Source organism: Lissotriton vulgaris, chromosome 4_1 (genome assembly GCF_964263255.1).
Source record: "Lissotriton vulgaris chromosome 4_1, aLisVul1.2, whole genome shotgun sequence".
NCBI lineage: Eukaryota > Metazoa > Chordata > Amphibia > Caudata > Salamandridae > Lissotriton > Lissotriton vulgaris.
In genome coordinates this window covers 2,017,893,438-2,017,908,364 of record NC_141691.1, presented here as the reverse complement: position 1 = coordinate 2,017,908,364, position 14,927 = coordinate 2,017,893,438, and the positions used below count along the sequence as shown (strand labels likewise).

Here is a 14,927-nt window from a genome sequence, read left to right as displayed (position 1 = left end):
TACCCTCACGCGAGTACCGCACAGTTACTTGTATTTGTTTTTTCCTTTGTTTTGTTTGATTGATCAACGGGAGATACGATGGTTGGAGTGGGAGATGTCTCCGCCGAGTTGGGGGTGGTGGAGTCGGTGGGGGTGGTAAAGGGGAAACAGAAAATTCTGACCGGTAGACGGATGATTGTACTACTTGCGACTGACATGTTCCAAGGACACAACAGAGAGGTGCCACGAGGTGCCCCTAGTAGGTCCAGTCCATGCCAACACTGCACGCTAGGGGTGATACATTGAAGGACTGCAGACCGCTCTCTCTTCTCTCGTGGAATGTGAGGGGCCTACACAACCCACAAAAAATACGCAAAATACTGACATATTTAGATCGAAACAAAATTGACGTGGCCTGCTTGCAGGAAACTCATCTCACTGACAGTCGTGAACAACACATAGGTAATAGGTGGGCCTCATTTTGACTAGCATCCTCCTATTCATCATATGCCAGAGGGGTCCTAATCTGGGTGAAACGGTCTGTACCATTTACAAACATTAAATCTTTAAGAGACGATCACGGACGCTGTGTGATATTACAAGGGAACTATGGGGGCACGACCTTAACCATAGTAAATGTTTATGGTCCAAATACGGATGACCCTGGATTTTATGCTCAACTTTGGTCGGTACTGAGGGAACTGCAACCCGACACGGTAATCTGGGGAGGCGATTTCAATACATGCCTAGACCCTGCCATAGACAGATCATCTGGCATAGACCGCTTTGGTAAGCGGTCGGCTAAAGTCCTGCGAGATGGGATGTCTTACTGGAACCTGGTGGACATATGGAGGCAGAGGAACCCTACTAAAAGGGAGGGTACCTGCTTTTCTGCGACGCACCTTACATGGTCCAGGCTGGACTACTAGTTAATCACTCAAGATATTTGCACACGGGCTGTCGGGGTATCACACATGCCTAAAACCCTCTCAGACCATGCACCGGTCTTACTTAAATTAAATATCCCGGCACATACACAGAGACAATTCACATGGTGATTGAGGCCCTCGGCGCTACAAGATCAGGTGTTCCGTGAGGACCTGCGGCATGCAATCTTGAATTTTTTTTAGACTAATACTGGCTCAGTTCAAAGTACACAGACCCTATGGGAAGCCATTAAGGTAACGGTTCGTGGCAACTGTATAGGTGCCCATAAGGGTATACTGCGTGATATACAGCACCAATTGGAGAATACTGAGAGGACTATTGGGCTCTTGAACGCAGTTATGAGCGACAGCCTTCCGACACACTATTGGCAGACATACGGAAGCAGATTGATACATATAATGATTTTGTTGCAGACGAAGTCAAATATCTTTCGCGTAAATATGTGGCACGTAGCTATGGTGAAGGTGGCAGACCTGGCAGGGCTCTGGCATACAAAATTAGACCGGCACACAATACGGCACACATCACCAAAATTAGGGATGCTAGCAATATTCGAGTGTATGACACACCAGCAATACTTAATTGCTTTACAGACTACTACACGTAGTTATACACGGCTAGAGTTACCCCCGCGCTTCTGATATCAATGGATATTTAAATGATATAGGCCTCGCCTGGCTTTCTGATACTCACAGACAATATTTTTGCCAGCCAATATCCAAGGACGAAATCATTGATGCTTTTAACTCTCTTCCTAATAATAAGGCTCCGGGCTTAGATGGGCTCCCGGGAGAATTTTATATAGAATATCGCGACTTACTGGTGCTGTACTTTACAGAGATGCTGGAGGAAGCGTACGAGGGAGGCACACTTCCGACTACTCTTTCGGAAGCATTGCTGATAGCGCTCCCCAAGCCGGGGAAAGATCCACAGTTCTGTGATTCATACCGGCCCTTATCTCTGATTAACATAGATGCGAAAATACTAGCAATAATAGTGGCAAATAGAATACAACCACTCCTTTGCAACTTGGTGCTGCCTGATCAAGCAGGCTTTATGCAGACACGATCCACGGCCCAAAACGTGCGCACCATTTTCTCACTATACCATCATCTGGACCCGGAGGTGCCGGCGGCTGCAGCTTTGCTAGATGCCGCTAAGGCATTTGACTCCGTGGAGTGGGGCTTCATGTTCGCCACCCTGCATAAGATGGGGTTCCCGGAACCTTTCCTAAAGTGGATTTCCCTATTGTGCACAGCGCCAAGAGCAAGAGTCTGCATCAACGGCCTAACATCTGCCCCCATCCCGATTAAGAGAGGGATGAGACAGGGATGCCCAATGTCACCTATGCTCTTTGCCCTGACCCTTGAGCCGCTAGCCTGTAAGATTCGGCAGAAACACTCCGCCAAGGTCCTACAATTCACTCTCCGACCCATTGGCATTTCGCTATATGCGGATGACATGGTCCTTTATACCAAACACCTGAATCCCCTCATTCGAGAATGCATACAATGTGAACAATACGCGGGTCTCTGCATAAACTGGGATAAATCAGTAGTGATTCCGCTCACTGAAGGTACGGTGGCACCAGAACTGGACTACCCCCTAAAATGGTGTGTTGACCCAGTTAAGTATCTTGGGATATGGATACACAGAGAACCAGGAGGTAGTTCTCCGGGAAAATTATGGCACGGCGATGACAAAACTAGAGGATCAGGTTGACAGGTGGATCAAACTGCCACTTTCCTTGGCAGATAGAATAGCGTTCCAGAAAATGATTATTCTACCTAGATTTTTGTATCTATTCTGGAATATTCCCATTTGGCTAACAAATTCCTTCTTTGACAGACTACGCTCTGCACTCCAGAAATTGACCTGGGACGGTAAACAGGCTAGAATAAGTTGAAAGGTCCTCACCCAACCATACCACATGGGAGGCTTTGAAGAGCCCGACTTCCAACTCTATTACCTTTGTGCGCAGGCCCAACATGCACACTATTGGACGAGACCACATGCCTTCATCCCGCACGTTGCGGTGGAAAAGGAGTGTTTCCCCCACGCCGCCGATGGCACTTCTGGCCAACCCGATACGACATGCACCACATGACACGATACACCCAGCTAAGACTACCTCGAGAGCGTGGTACACATTAGCGAGTAGAGCGAATAAATTACCAATATATGCACGAGCACTACCAACAGCCAATCACCCCCAGCTTACGGTGACACAAGAACCAAACTTGCAGACACTCCTAGTGAACATGGGGTTTCAAACCCTAGGCCAAGCGTTTCCACATACTACATTTCTTAAATGGTCAGATCCTGCCTTATGTGCCCACCAGACCCCTATGAAAAACTTTGTATATCTGCGCTTTCGTGCGGCCCTAAGGGCGATTTACGCCTCGTTTCCCACTGAGCCCGAACAGCTGTTGTCCCTGCAGATACTCCTGACGTCCCCTACTCGAAACAATTTAGTGTCTCGACTATACACTGCTGCTCAAAATGAACAGGCTGATGTGCCTAAGATGGCAAAGGCTAGGTGGGAACGGTCACTAGGCGAACCCATTGACGAACAAGATTGGCACTATAGCTGTGCGCGGCTCACACTTCTCACATTGAACTGTAACCTGCCTATCATACACTTCAAATTCCTTCATCAAACTTATTACAACCCACAAAAGCTGCGCAGGTTGGGACTTCGAGACACCGACTCCTGCTGCCGGTGGGGTGCGACCGATGCAGATTTCATACATGTGGCCTGGTCCTGTCCTGTCTTGCAGCCGTATTGGCATGCAGTCACTGCAGCATTGAGCACCATGCTCTCGGAATGCATCCCAAATTCACCCTTGACATGCCTGCTGGGTATCAAAACGCTCAAACACGCTAGGCGTAGGAAGTTCTTGGCAGTTGCATTACTTCTCGCAAAAAGGCGCGTGGCAATGAAATGGGGAAGTAAGAGGCCACCTAGACGGAAAGACTGGAAAACAGATATGACCTATTGTAAGACGACACTAGAAAGCTATGCGGAAGCCCTACCTCTAGCATCCCGACCAAGAGACTTTTGGGAACCACTTGTGAAATACTTGCAAAACGCTGTAGACTGATTATACTATCCTTGGGTTGACCGCCTGACGGGCGCAGAGCACGGGCTGGGAGACTGATATAAGCATATGATGTTGATGGAGATGTGTAACTGCAAACGTCGAATATGTAGACTATATGATGCCCAACGCATGTGATATCATTGTCTTGTGTAATATATTATGTGTGTAGTATCCGACTATTGAGCACCTACGTGATGCTTTCATAGATGTAGAATATATGATGATAATGCTTAAAGAATTATACTGTATGTTGTACAACTCTACCGGTTGGGAAGAAAAAATAAAATAAAAAAACAAAAAAAACGAAAGATACAAACTTCGTTTTTAACCTCTAATTTCAAATTCCTTCACATTTACATAACATGTTTTAAATTTCATGTTTATGTTGTGTTTCTTTATTAATCTGTTATTTCATTTTCTAAGCAGTTGCAGACACCCTGTGTAGGATTTGCCGACCCCCATGGCTCACGGACGGGTTACAAATCACTGCGCCTATTTTCCTCAAGGAGGCGTAGTTTAGTATTTGCTGCCACAGCTATGAAACTCATGAGAACAAAGGACAGTCCATTCTTTTTCAGTGAGATATCCAAAAAACATTTGGATTATTGTCACTATTTGTATATTAAAATGTATCTGTACCAGCATTACATTACTCTCCATGTACAATATCTACGTTAAAGGGTATTCCATCAATAACACCTCTCTTGAACACTAAACCCTTCTCCTGAATAGCTCAGCCAAGCATACACTGGGCCATGCGTCAGGAGAATGGGGTGGAAGAGATTACACATACAGCCTCTCTTTGGCTTCTTCTGGAAGGCCTGCTGAGATGGAGTGGAAACAGCAATGCCGGACCAGTGCCTCCAAAAGGTGGGCAGATAAGTGGCTCGCCTTCGTGTGCTAAATGACAAGCATCTGTGAGTGGCACATAAACAAAGGGCCCTCAAAGAACATAAGTAAACATGTCAATGATGCTCCTAGATAGAAGTAAAATCAACCACCTGTCAGGGTGATGTCAGGCTAGATGAATGGACTACCATTGGTGTTACGTACGATCTATGCCACTTGGAAGCCCATAGGCCTTATGTGCAATTTTTTATTAAGTAAGCCGCTTTTTGAAGTACAGTAGACCTGGGCTCCAGACAATCACACCCCCACATGTGTCTCTCAAACTGTAACAGGATGGGTTAGATTAAGTAACATCAGAATAAGGAATCCAACAAGTAGTACCTATTCCACCATTCGAATGATACCTGCAGCAAGCGCCTGGATAACGTTGCCAGTGACAAGCTCTGCTCTATAAATACCACTTGAGATCATAGCTATGGAAATGTCAATTACGTGTGGAAGTCAGAGGCGTGGAGCTAGGAGAGATAGACAGACAAACAAAGGAATTTTCACTTTTCCAGTGAAAATAACGAGCCATTCAAGTGCTTAAAGTGTTTTAGTTGGCACAGAAAACAAGACGTGTTTCGACCTTATACGGGGTCGTGTATGTATATAAATATACACACACACACAGTCCTGTAGTGCTGCACTGTCAATACGTTACAGAAGGTTTACTAGCCTAGAAAAAATATATATTTCATAGCACCCAATGAGGTATTGTTCAACACTTTCATGTCTTTATTTTTGTAATGCTTAACCACAGGATTATTAGAAGAAATTACACTAAAAATCTAAGAGGCTCGGATTTGGAAGTATACACACAAATGAAGTGGCCCGGAATTAATACTGGTGGTCATGTGTAAGCTGTCTCATGACTTCCTCGAGCCCGGCTGACTTAATACCATGAATTATTCAAACCGTCCAAGCGCGAATGGCTTGCTCAGCCGGTCCTCGGTTATGGTGAACACGGATAATCCGGGAAAATTACAAGTGGAATATTGAGCCATTTCAGGCAATTTTACGCGGTGCTAAGGAATAATTGTGGCTTTCGGAGGACAAGAGCGAGATCGGCTGAACAACAACCCTTTCCTTCTCGTGGCTAAAACACAATTAATAAAGATTATTTGGGGGAGGAGCTTCGCGGGCGACCAAGATGGCCGCGTAAGCTCGGAGCTCCGTGGACCGTCCGATCCACCGCAACTATCCTGCCTGAAATCCTGTCCCACGTTGGTGGGACTGTAATGCTGACGGCCTACTGAGGCGGGGACTGCAATCGGCTTCCAAATCGGTGACTCCTGAGCAAAGTTACGTCGAGCTGAACTCCGCTCCGTGACGGTGCCATTGTCCATCCGGACTTCGCCACTTCGTCACTTCGCCCGATCGGACTACACGGGCCCTGCCTGCCATCTCCTTGGTGACGACACTGCGCACTTGTATTGCCCTCGTCGGCCTGATTGTGACTTTTTGATCCGACTGGCTCTCGGCTGTGGACCCTGACCTGCGGCCGCCTGTCCTTTGTTCTAGGGAACCCATCATGGCAGGCAGAGGCGATCCGGAAAGGGCATCAAATAAAGGTGGTCGGGGCAAACCGCAAACGCAGAACAACCGCATGGAGCGGTATGTGAATCTCAAGTCGCCACCTACATCGGGGGCCATCTCCAAAGGGGCCCCAGTGAATGGCCCGCCGGACGGCTCGGATCCTACCCTAATGGACATCATGGGTGCCATCACCAGCCTCCGCGCCGATGTACAACAGCAGCACGAGACTCTGTCCCATAAAGTGGACTCCATGGCCATTGATATTTCCCTCATCAGGACCGACTTGGGCAAGACAAATGATCGTGTGAGAGCGCTTGACATCAAGACCACTAGTCTGACCTCGGATGTCTCTGAATTGCAAACGGAGGTCCGGAACCTGCGATCGACTGCCGATCTTTTCTCAAAGCGGCTGGAGGACTTTGAAGGGCGAGCCAGGCGGCAGAACGTCCGTATAGTGGGGGTTCCGGAAGGGTCCGAAAATGGCGCAGCGGACCTGTTTGTGGAAGAATTGGTCAAGACACACCTGGCGCCCTCTGGACTGAGCAATTTCTTCTCAGTGGAACGTGCCCACCGTGTGCCAGGGGGACCACCTAAAACGGGGGCGACGCCGCAACCAATTGTGGCGCGCCTTCTCAATTTTAGAGATCGAGATGCGATCCTCCAGGCATCCAGATCGCACGGGCCGCTACACTATCAGAATGCGGAGGTGCATTTCTACCCGGATTTCACCAGACTGGTACAACGCCAACGGTTGAGCTACGCGGGCGTAAAGAGACGGCTCAGAGACATGGGTCTCAAGTACTCTATGCAATTCCCAGCGAAGCTCCGCGTGGAACTCAAGGGACGTGCCTACTTTTTTGACTATCCTGAGAATGTGAGCGAGTGGCTGGACACTGTAACACCAGAGCGGGAAGAGCAAGAGGAAGATGTTGGAGGCGCCTCGGGCGGAGCGGAGCGGCAAGAATGAACTGGGAGCCGGGGCTACCCCTGCCTCGAATGACCGCCGGACTGGTGTTTTTGGTGCGATTATTCTCTCCTTTATTCTCATGGTGGGTGGCGGGACGATTTCACGGGGATTCCTTACTCCTCTGGGTCTTCTGTAGAGTAGTTAATGGGGCGACAGGCACACTGCTGGTTGGGGGGGCTTTTTAGTCTACTGCAGGGGTGCAGGGTGGGGGGTTGGTTGGGTACAGTTCTATTTTGTTTTGTGTTTCTTTTTCTTTCTCTTTTGTGGCAAATGGACAATGGCGATCCTGGACTTTCTTTGATGCAAGTGTCTTTGGGTGATGGGTGGGGCGGGAGGTGGAGGGATGAGGGGTAGAGTATTGAAAATTCTTAGTTGGAATGTTAACGGGTTGGGTGATCGCATCAAGAGAGGGGTGGTTATACAATTGGTTAAACGGCATATGCCAGATGTTGTACTTCTTCAGGAGACGCACTTGGTGGGCAACGCCTGTAAAGCCCTGAATCGCAAAGGATACAAAATGGTGGCGCATTCGGGGTTCTCTTCCGGCTCCAGGGGGGCGGGAATTCTTGTGCGTGCATCCCTTCCCCTAGAGATAGAGACCACCTTGATTGATGATAGGGGGAGGTACGCCGCCGTGGCTGGTAGATGGGAAGGGCGTTCCCTTACGTTGTTGTCCGTGTACGTCCCCCCAGGGCTCCAGTCTAGTACTTTTCAGGACCTTGGTGGTGCCATCTTGTCTATGCCGGCTGGTCGTTTGATAGTGGGGGGTGACTTTAATTCGGTTTGCTCTGGTCTCCTTGATCGTCAACCGCCTCGCGACCTACGTGGGCCACAGATGTGGCTGCCGTCCTTCCTTGAGTCTACTGGGCTGGTGGACGCGTGGCGGCTCTTGCACCCCACGCTCCGTCAATTTTCTTTCCTGTCGGGCGCGCATGGGAGTCTCTCGCGTATCGACTATGTCCTTACGCTGGCTTCGGATGCACTTGCCGTGTCCGAGGCCCGCTTTCTTGCGCGGGGCATTTCCGACCACTCCCCGCTATGGGTCTCCTTTGACTTTGGAGTGACTCTGTCGGAGCGCCCGGCAGCAGTCAATCCATGGTATTTCCGTGATTTCAAGACCCGCTCCCTCCTGGCCAAGTCCATTGATCTTTACTTCTCCGAGAATGTGGGCTCGGTGGAGTCGGCCGTTACACTGTGGGAAGCTTTTAAGACGGTGCTCCGGGGCGAGGCCCAGGCACTTATCGCTGCTACCCGTCGTGACAGAGACTTCAATATGCTGACTATTGAGCAGGAAGTGTTACGCCTCGAGGCTCAACTGGGATCCAATCCGGACTCCTTGGTCCTTCACAATCTCTCGCTGAAACAAGCGGAGTATCACGCCCTGGCCACTAACGCCGCTCTTGTCCTGGCCAAGGAACAGCAAGGTCGCATCTACGATGTGGGCGACAAGGCCGGGAAGCTGTTGGCTTGGCTTGACAGAAGGGAGATGGCCAGCCGGGTGGTGCCGGAGCTTCTTGGTGACAACGGTGCGATCCTTACGGATCCCAGCGCCGTTGTGGACTCTTTCGCAGACTACTTCCGGGGGGTCTATGAGTCTGCCTCGGACTTTTCGGAGGCGGACTCGACGGCCTTCCTCTCCGATATCGACCTGCCCAGTCTTTCCGAGGAAGAAAGAGAGGACCTGGATAGGGACATCACCGCGGACGAAGTTGATCTTGCGATCCGTTCACTTAATTCCGGTAAGGCCTCCGGGCCTAACGGTATACCAGTGGAACTATATAAAATCCGCTCGGACGCAGTCTCCCCGCATCTCCGTAAGATGTTCCTGGAATCCTTTGAGAGAGGCTCTCTCCCCCTGGACCAACGATTGGCCACCATCGTGGTCATCCACAAGGAGGGCAAACCACGGGACGTCTGTCGTTCTTACCGTCCTATTTCCCTCCTTAACGCGGAGCCCAAGGTCCTTGCCAAACTCTTGGCTAATCGTTTGATTGGAGTCATTGGCGATCTCGTGCACCCCGATCAATCTGGATTCATCCCCCACCGTAACACTGCCCTGAACTTGCGCCGCCTTCATGGGGTCATGGCCCGGGCCCACACTCTTGAAGAGCCGGCTGTGTTGGCGTCCCTGGATGCCACTATGGCCTTTGATTCGCTCGAATGGCCCTACTTATGGGCGGTTCTGGCCAAGCTCGGGTTTGGACCCGTCTTCGTTAGCTGGGTGAAGCTCCTGTATGCGGACCCGATGGCCAATGTCACAGTCAATGGCCGCCTATCGGCGCCATTCCCCCTACGTCGCGGTACCAGACAGGGTTGCCCCCTGTCCCCCCTATTGTTTGCCTTGGCTCTCGAACCTCTTGCAGCGTTGTTGCGTTCACATCCCGACTTGAGGGGTATCAAATGGGCCCCTGGCTTTGAGGACAGGGTCTCCTTGTACGCTGACGACATACTGCTGTATCTGTCTTCACCTGGTAGATCCCTTGTTGTGGCCTGTGACATCATCAAACTCTTTGGGCGGTACTCTGGCCTGGTTATAAACTGGGCCAAGTCATCTCTATACGTCCTCAAAGGAGATACCCCGCGCCTTCCTAGGGGCTGCGGTATTCAGATTGCTTCGCGCGGTTTCAAATACCTGGGTATACACATCTCCGGCAATGCCAAGCTCCGGTATGACAACAACCTGCTCCCCCCTCTTCAGCGGCTGCGACGTGATGTCGACAGCTGGCGCCATTTGCCACTCTCCCTCCTTGGCCGTGCCGCCCTTTTCAAGATGATGGCCCTGCCCAGATTCCTGTACGCACTACAAAACACGCAAGACCCTGTCCCAGCCCGCTACTTCCGTGAGATCGAAGGCCTTCTTCGTAACCTCCTCTGGGAGGGTCGCCCCCGCGTCGCCCTCCACAAACTCACGCTCCCTTGGTACGATGGGGGCATTGCCCTCCCCGACGTGCGCCGGTATTATTGGTCGGCGCAGCTAGCTGCCCTGAACCATGGGTTCTACGGCCCAGTGGTGAACCCCGGCTACGCCATGGATAGGTGGCTGACGGGCGGCGGTAATTACTACCGTGCCCTATATTCCAAATCCTTTGACCGCAAGTTAACGGGACCCACCCGAACGGCGGTTCGCACCTGGAAAGCGGTTACCAAGGCGCAGGGATGGCAGGGCAGACTTACGAGGTTCACTCCCCTTTTTGACTCCGACATCCTGGGTAGACTGTGGCACACCAAGGGTTTTGATAGGTGGGACCTCATTGGCATCAGCAGGGTTGAGGACATGCTCTCTAGGGGTTTGATTAAGACCTTCCCCCAGTTGCAAGCTGAGTACCAGCTGGGCGCGACGGAGTTCTTCCGTTATGCGCAGCTGAGACACGCGCTGGTCTCGGCCACTTCGCCGGACGGCGTCATTCCTGAAAGTTCCCCGCTGGAAGATAGGATCCTGGATGGGCATATGCCAGACAGTGCAATTTCCCTCTCGTACAAGAAGTTGATCAATACACGCACAGACCTCCTCCTTGGCTTGAGAGATCAGTGGGTGGCGGATGGCCTTGAGTTGGACGACGAGGATTGGCAGAGTGCGGTTTCCTCTCCTAAGGAGGTTGCCATTTCTTCCCGTCTTCGCCTCGTACAGTTTAAGGTCTTGCACCGGGTGTACGTGACTGGGCCCCGATTGATGCGTATGGGTTTCTCACCTGACGGTCTCTGCCGCAGGGGCTGTGGGGCCCCTGCCACTTTCCTACATATCCTCTGGGATTGCCCGGTGATCGCCTCCTACTGGAGAAGGGTCCACCGAGTGATGGCGGAGGTTACTGGCGTGGCTTCCCAGGCGGAGGCCCGTCGATGCCTCTTGAATGTATGGGAGCCGTCCGACCACAACGTTGCACAGACTAGGTGGGTTACCCTTGGGAACATGGTGGCGAAGAGGGACATAGCCCAGAGATGGGGTGCGAATGAGGCCCCTCTATTGGTGCAGTGGAAGGCCAACATGGACTGGTGTATGTTTAGGGAAAAGACAGTCTATGTGGCCAGAGGGAAACCTCGGACTTGGATGAAAATTTGGGGAGCATGGAACGAATATAGGGGGGATGTGTGTCTACCGCCTGAACCAATTGCTCAACAAGATACCGTTTCTCCCTAACCTGTGACGCCAACTGAGCTTTAATGTGATTCTTTCTCCTGATGTCTTCCCCCGCCCCCCTCCTTCCCATTCTGCTATCTGTCTTTCTTGAGTGCTTTCCTGCCTTATCCCCTACCCATCCCCGACACCCAGCGTCACATTTTATACACTGCCACTTTCGCGCCCGCCTGTTGTTTTTATATCATAAAATTTAACCTTTGACGATTATGACTTAAATGTTTGACACTATTTGTCTCCTTTACTCTTGCTGCCTCGCCTCCGGGATGTCAGGCTGAATAGCTGTGTGTCCTGGTCTCAATAAAGGTTTTCAAAAATTTTAAAAAAATAAAATAAAAAAAAGATTATTTGCACCTCATTCAGAATAGCTATGTGTCCTCAAGGGGCCACCAGGTGACATGCAATCTATACTGAACGAATCCTTTGTGTGAAAAGCATCAAGGGAATGCACCACGGTGTAACAAAGAACATAAACAACCAGCAAACACCAGGGTCATACCGATTAAAACCCATAGCCCTACATCACAGGTACTTCAGTTGGGGTACAGCGCTCGACTGCACTGCCTTGGTGAGCTCTAAAGAATCGCTTCCAACTGCAGCACCAGGCCGCAGATAAAATGTGTTAAAGAGATATATGTGAGGAGGGGAGTTCGAAAGCGACTGAAGGCCAAATGAGGAGCTGAAAACAGTACAACGCTCGAGGATCCAGGATCTACAAGATTCCTCACACTACCGAGTCATACTAAATATAGACCCTGTGTGTGGTAAGGCTAAAAACAGCGCAAAGGGTTAACACCACCCGATGGCTTAACAAGCCATGATACAAGTCGAGGAGACAAAAACACAAATCGGCCTAGTTATCTGCCAGTGTAAAGGGGTGCTCTATCAAAGAACCCAAATTTGCGTCCGGTACCCTCCATTAGATCTCAGTACTATACATTCAACCCTTTATCTGCTGCATTCCTTGATGCCAACACACTGTATCAGGCACTGATCGCCCCAAACTGGAGCCAGGGGGCGTTGCCACCACCAGGATGAATTAACTCGTCGTTTACTTTAGACGGTCGCTCCATGTAAGGCGTCAACATCCATTATGGCAAAAAGTAACTGAGCAACAAGAAAGGTCCAAGGGTTTGACGAATGCTCGAAGTTAAACGAAGAGGTGGGGAAAAGCACAGAAACTGGGGATCAGGTGGGATAATAGCAGATGACGATCATGATGAAGGAGTTTAAGGTGAAATTCGGGAAAGGGACCGGGTGGTAGATGCAAGTGGGGGCGACAGCGGTTGGAAGGGAGCTAAGAACATGAGGGCAGTATGGTTCGGGGAAGGAGTGGGAGAGTATTTATGGAGAGCCATCCGTGCCTGAAGTGGTGTTAAAGGAGCCGGACTCAGTTACATGGATGGTATGACTAGGATGGAGGTAGCAAATACCGGTTAATACGAACGGGTGGGGGCAGTAACTGGCGGTGGTATTAGTTGGGGGTTATAGGGCGTGCACTTTGTGTAGGTGGTTAGGGGTCTGAGAGGTATGACTTGGAGTGGTGAGCGGGAGTTCCATGTGGTGGTACTAGTAGGAGCTTGGGGACGAGTACATAGTGGTAATAAATGTTTGAGAGGGGGCAGTAAATGTAAATGTAATTTATATTTATATAGCGCATTATCACCAACGGTCTCTAAACGCTTGCTTTGGGAACCCGTCCTGGTTTTTCCCTGTGAGATAACCCATACTGGGCACCCCCAAGGTGAAAGCCAGGCATCCCGCCGCGGGGGAGGGGGGGGGCATAGTGGAGATTAAGCAAGCTATTGCCCGGAGTTGCAGAGTGTGAACCCGTGATTCGAGCAGGCACCGAAGCGAGAATTATCGAGTCCGTGGACAATTTTGGGCTCAAGACCCTGCCGCTTCGGGAATTGAACCCAGGTTCCGGGTGTGACCTCTGCTTCATGGTCTGCCTCTTTGAGCCAGACCACTGAGCCACACTTCTCAGTACTACTGAGTGGTAAAGGTAAGGGACTTAATAACCCTTTTGGTTGTAAGGGTTAAGTGGTCTGTACCTCCCTGTAGAAATGGTAAAGGGTGTAATACCTCTGGGTAGAAACGGTGAAGGGGTCAGTACCTCTGGGTAGAAACGGTGAAGTAGAAACGGTGAAGGGGTCCTTACTTCTGGGTATAAACGGTAAAGGTTCAGTACCTCTGGGCAGAAACGGTAAAGGGGTCAGTGCCTCTAGGTGGTAAAGGGGACTGTGCTTCTGGGTGGTAAAGGGGACTGTGCTTCTGGGTGGTAAAGGGGACTGTGCTTCTGGGTGGTAAATGGGTCTGTGCTTCTGGGTGGTAAAGGGGTCTGTGCTTCTGGGTGTTAATTGTAAAAGGGTCAGTCAGTTACATTACCTTCGGGTAGAAATGGTAAAGGGGACAGTGCCTCTGGGTGGTAACAGTATAGTGTCAGTGCCTCAGGGTGGGAACGTCAGCGGGATTGGGAGATATCGGTATAGGGATTGGAAGATAACGGTAGAGGGGTTGGATGGTAAAGGGCTTAGTGCCTCTGGGTTGCAACAGTAAAGGCTCAGTGCCTCTGGATGGTAAAGGGGACCAGTGACTCGAGGTGTTAATTGTAAAGGGGTCAGTTACAGTGTTTTCGCGTAGAAATGATAAAAGGAGTCAGTGCCTCTGGGTGGTAACGGTTCGGGAAGAAGGGTGAGAGCAGCTGGCAACAGTTGGGAGGGGAGCTCAGTACCTGGTAGACGGAGGCCTTGGGCAGGTCCAGGCAGACAGTGCAGCACAGCACCGAGTAGAGCCGCTCCTCCAGCTTGACGCTGCCCGCGGCCCCGATTCTGAGCCGCTTCTTGAGGGGCGCATCGGGGTCTCCGTCCTGCAGGTGCAAAACCCGTGTCCCCAGCAGAGTGCCCCCCGCCTCTTCCTGCGCCCCGCCTGCCGGGCCCGCCGCCTCACCCAGTCCCGCCGAGGAGGAGCCCGAGGACCCCTGGCCGACGCCGGCCTCCCTGTCTTCCACTCCGGACATATTCGACAACGTAAGACTCCAGACAACCGATAGCCGAGACTCCGCCGACACTTCAAGCCGCCATCTTTGTTTTCCCTTCTGTTTCTCGCGTGACCCACCCACCTGGCTGGCTGTCACACTGCTAGCCAATCATAGTACAACAAAAGGAGGAACGGCGGTTCAAGTCACCAATCACGGTACGGCTGAAGTGTCGGCGTGCAAAGCTGTCAAAACGGCTCAAGGTGAGAAAAGAGGCGGGGCTTCGGCTGGATGTTTTGTCGGCACAGGAGGGAGGGGAGGGGCAGCTCTCTACGTCATCCCTTCATTCACGGGATAACAGGGCCTCCTGGCCCACCTATGTCTAGCTTTATG

The 14,927-nt window shown here is 51.0% G+C and overlaps 1 protein-coding gene across 1 annotated transcript in view; it reads right to left on the bottom strand.

The window, feature by feature from the left end:
• ZFTRAF1 (zinc finger TRAF-type and ring finger containing 1) overlaps positions 1-14,687 on the bottom strand; it is a 112,141-nt gene extending 97,454 nt beyond the window's left edge. Inside the window, exon 1 of the mRNA XM_086966417.1 lies at positions 14,292-14,687. Within this exon, the coding sequence (XP_086822543.1) occupies positions 14,292-14,576 (285 nt within the window). The 5' untranslated portion in view covers positions 14,577-14,687. The remainder of the gene's footprint in view (positions 1-14,291) is intronic.
• Between the last annotated feature and the right edge of the window lie 240 nt (positions 14,688-14,927).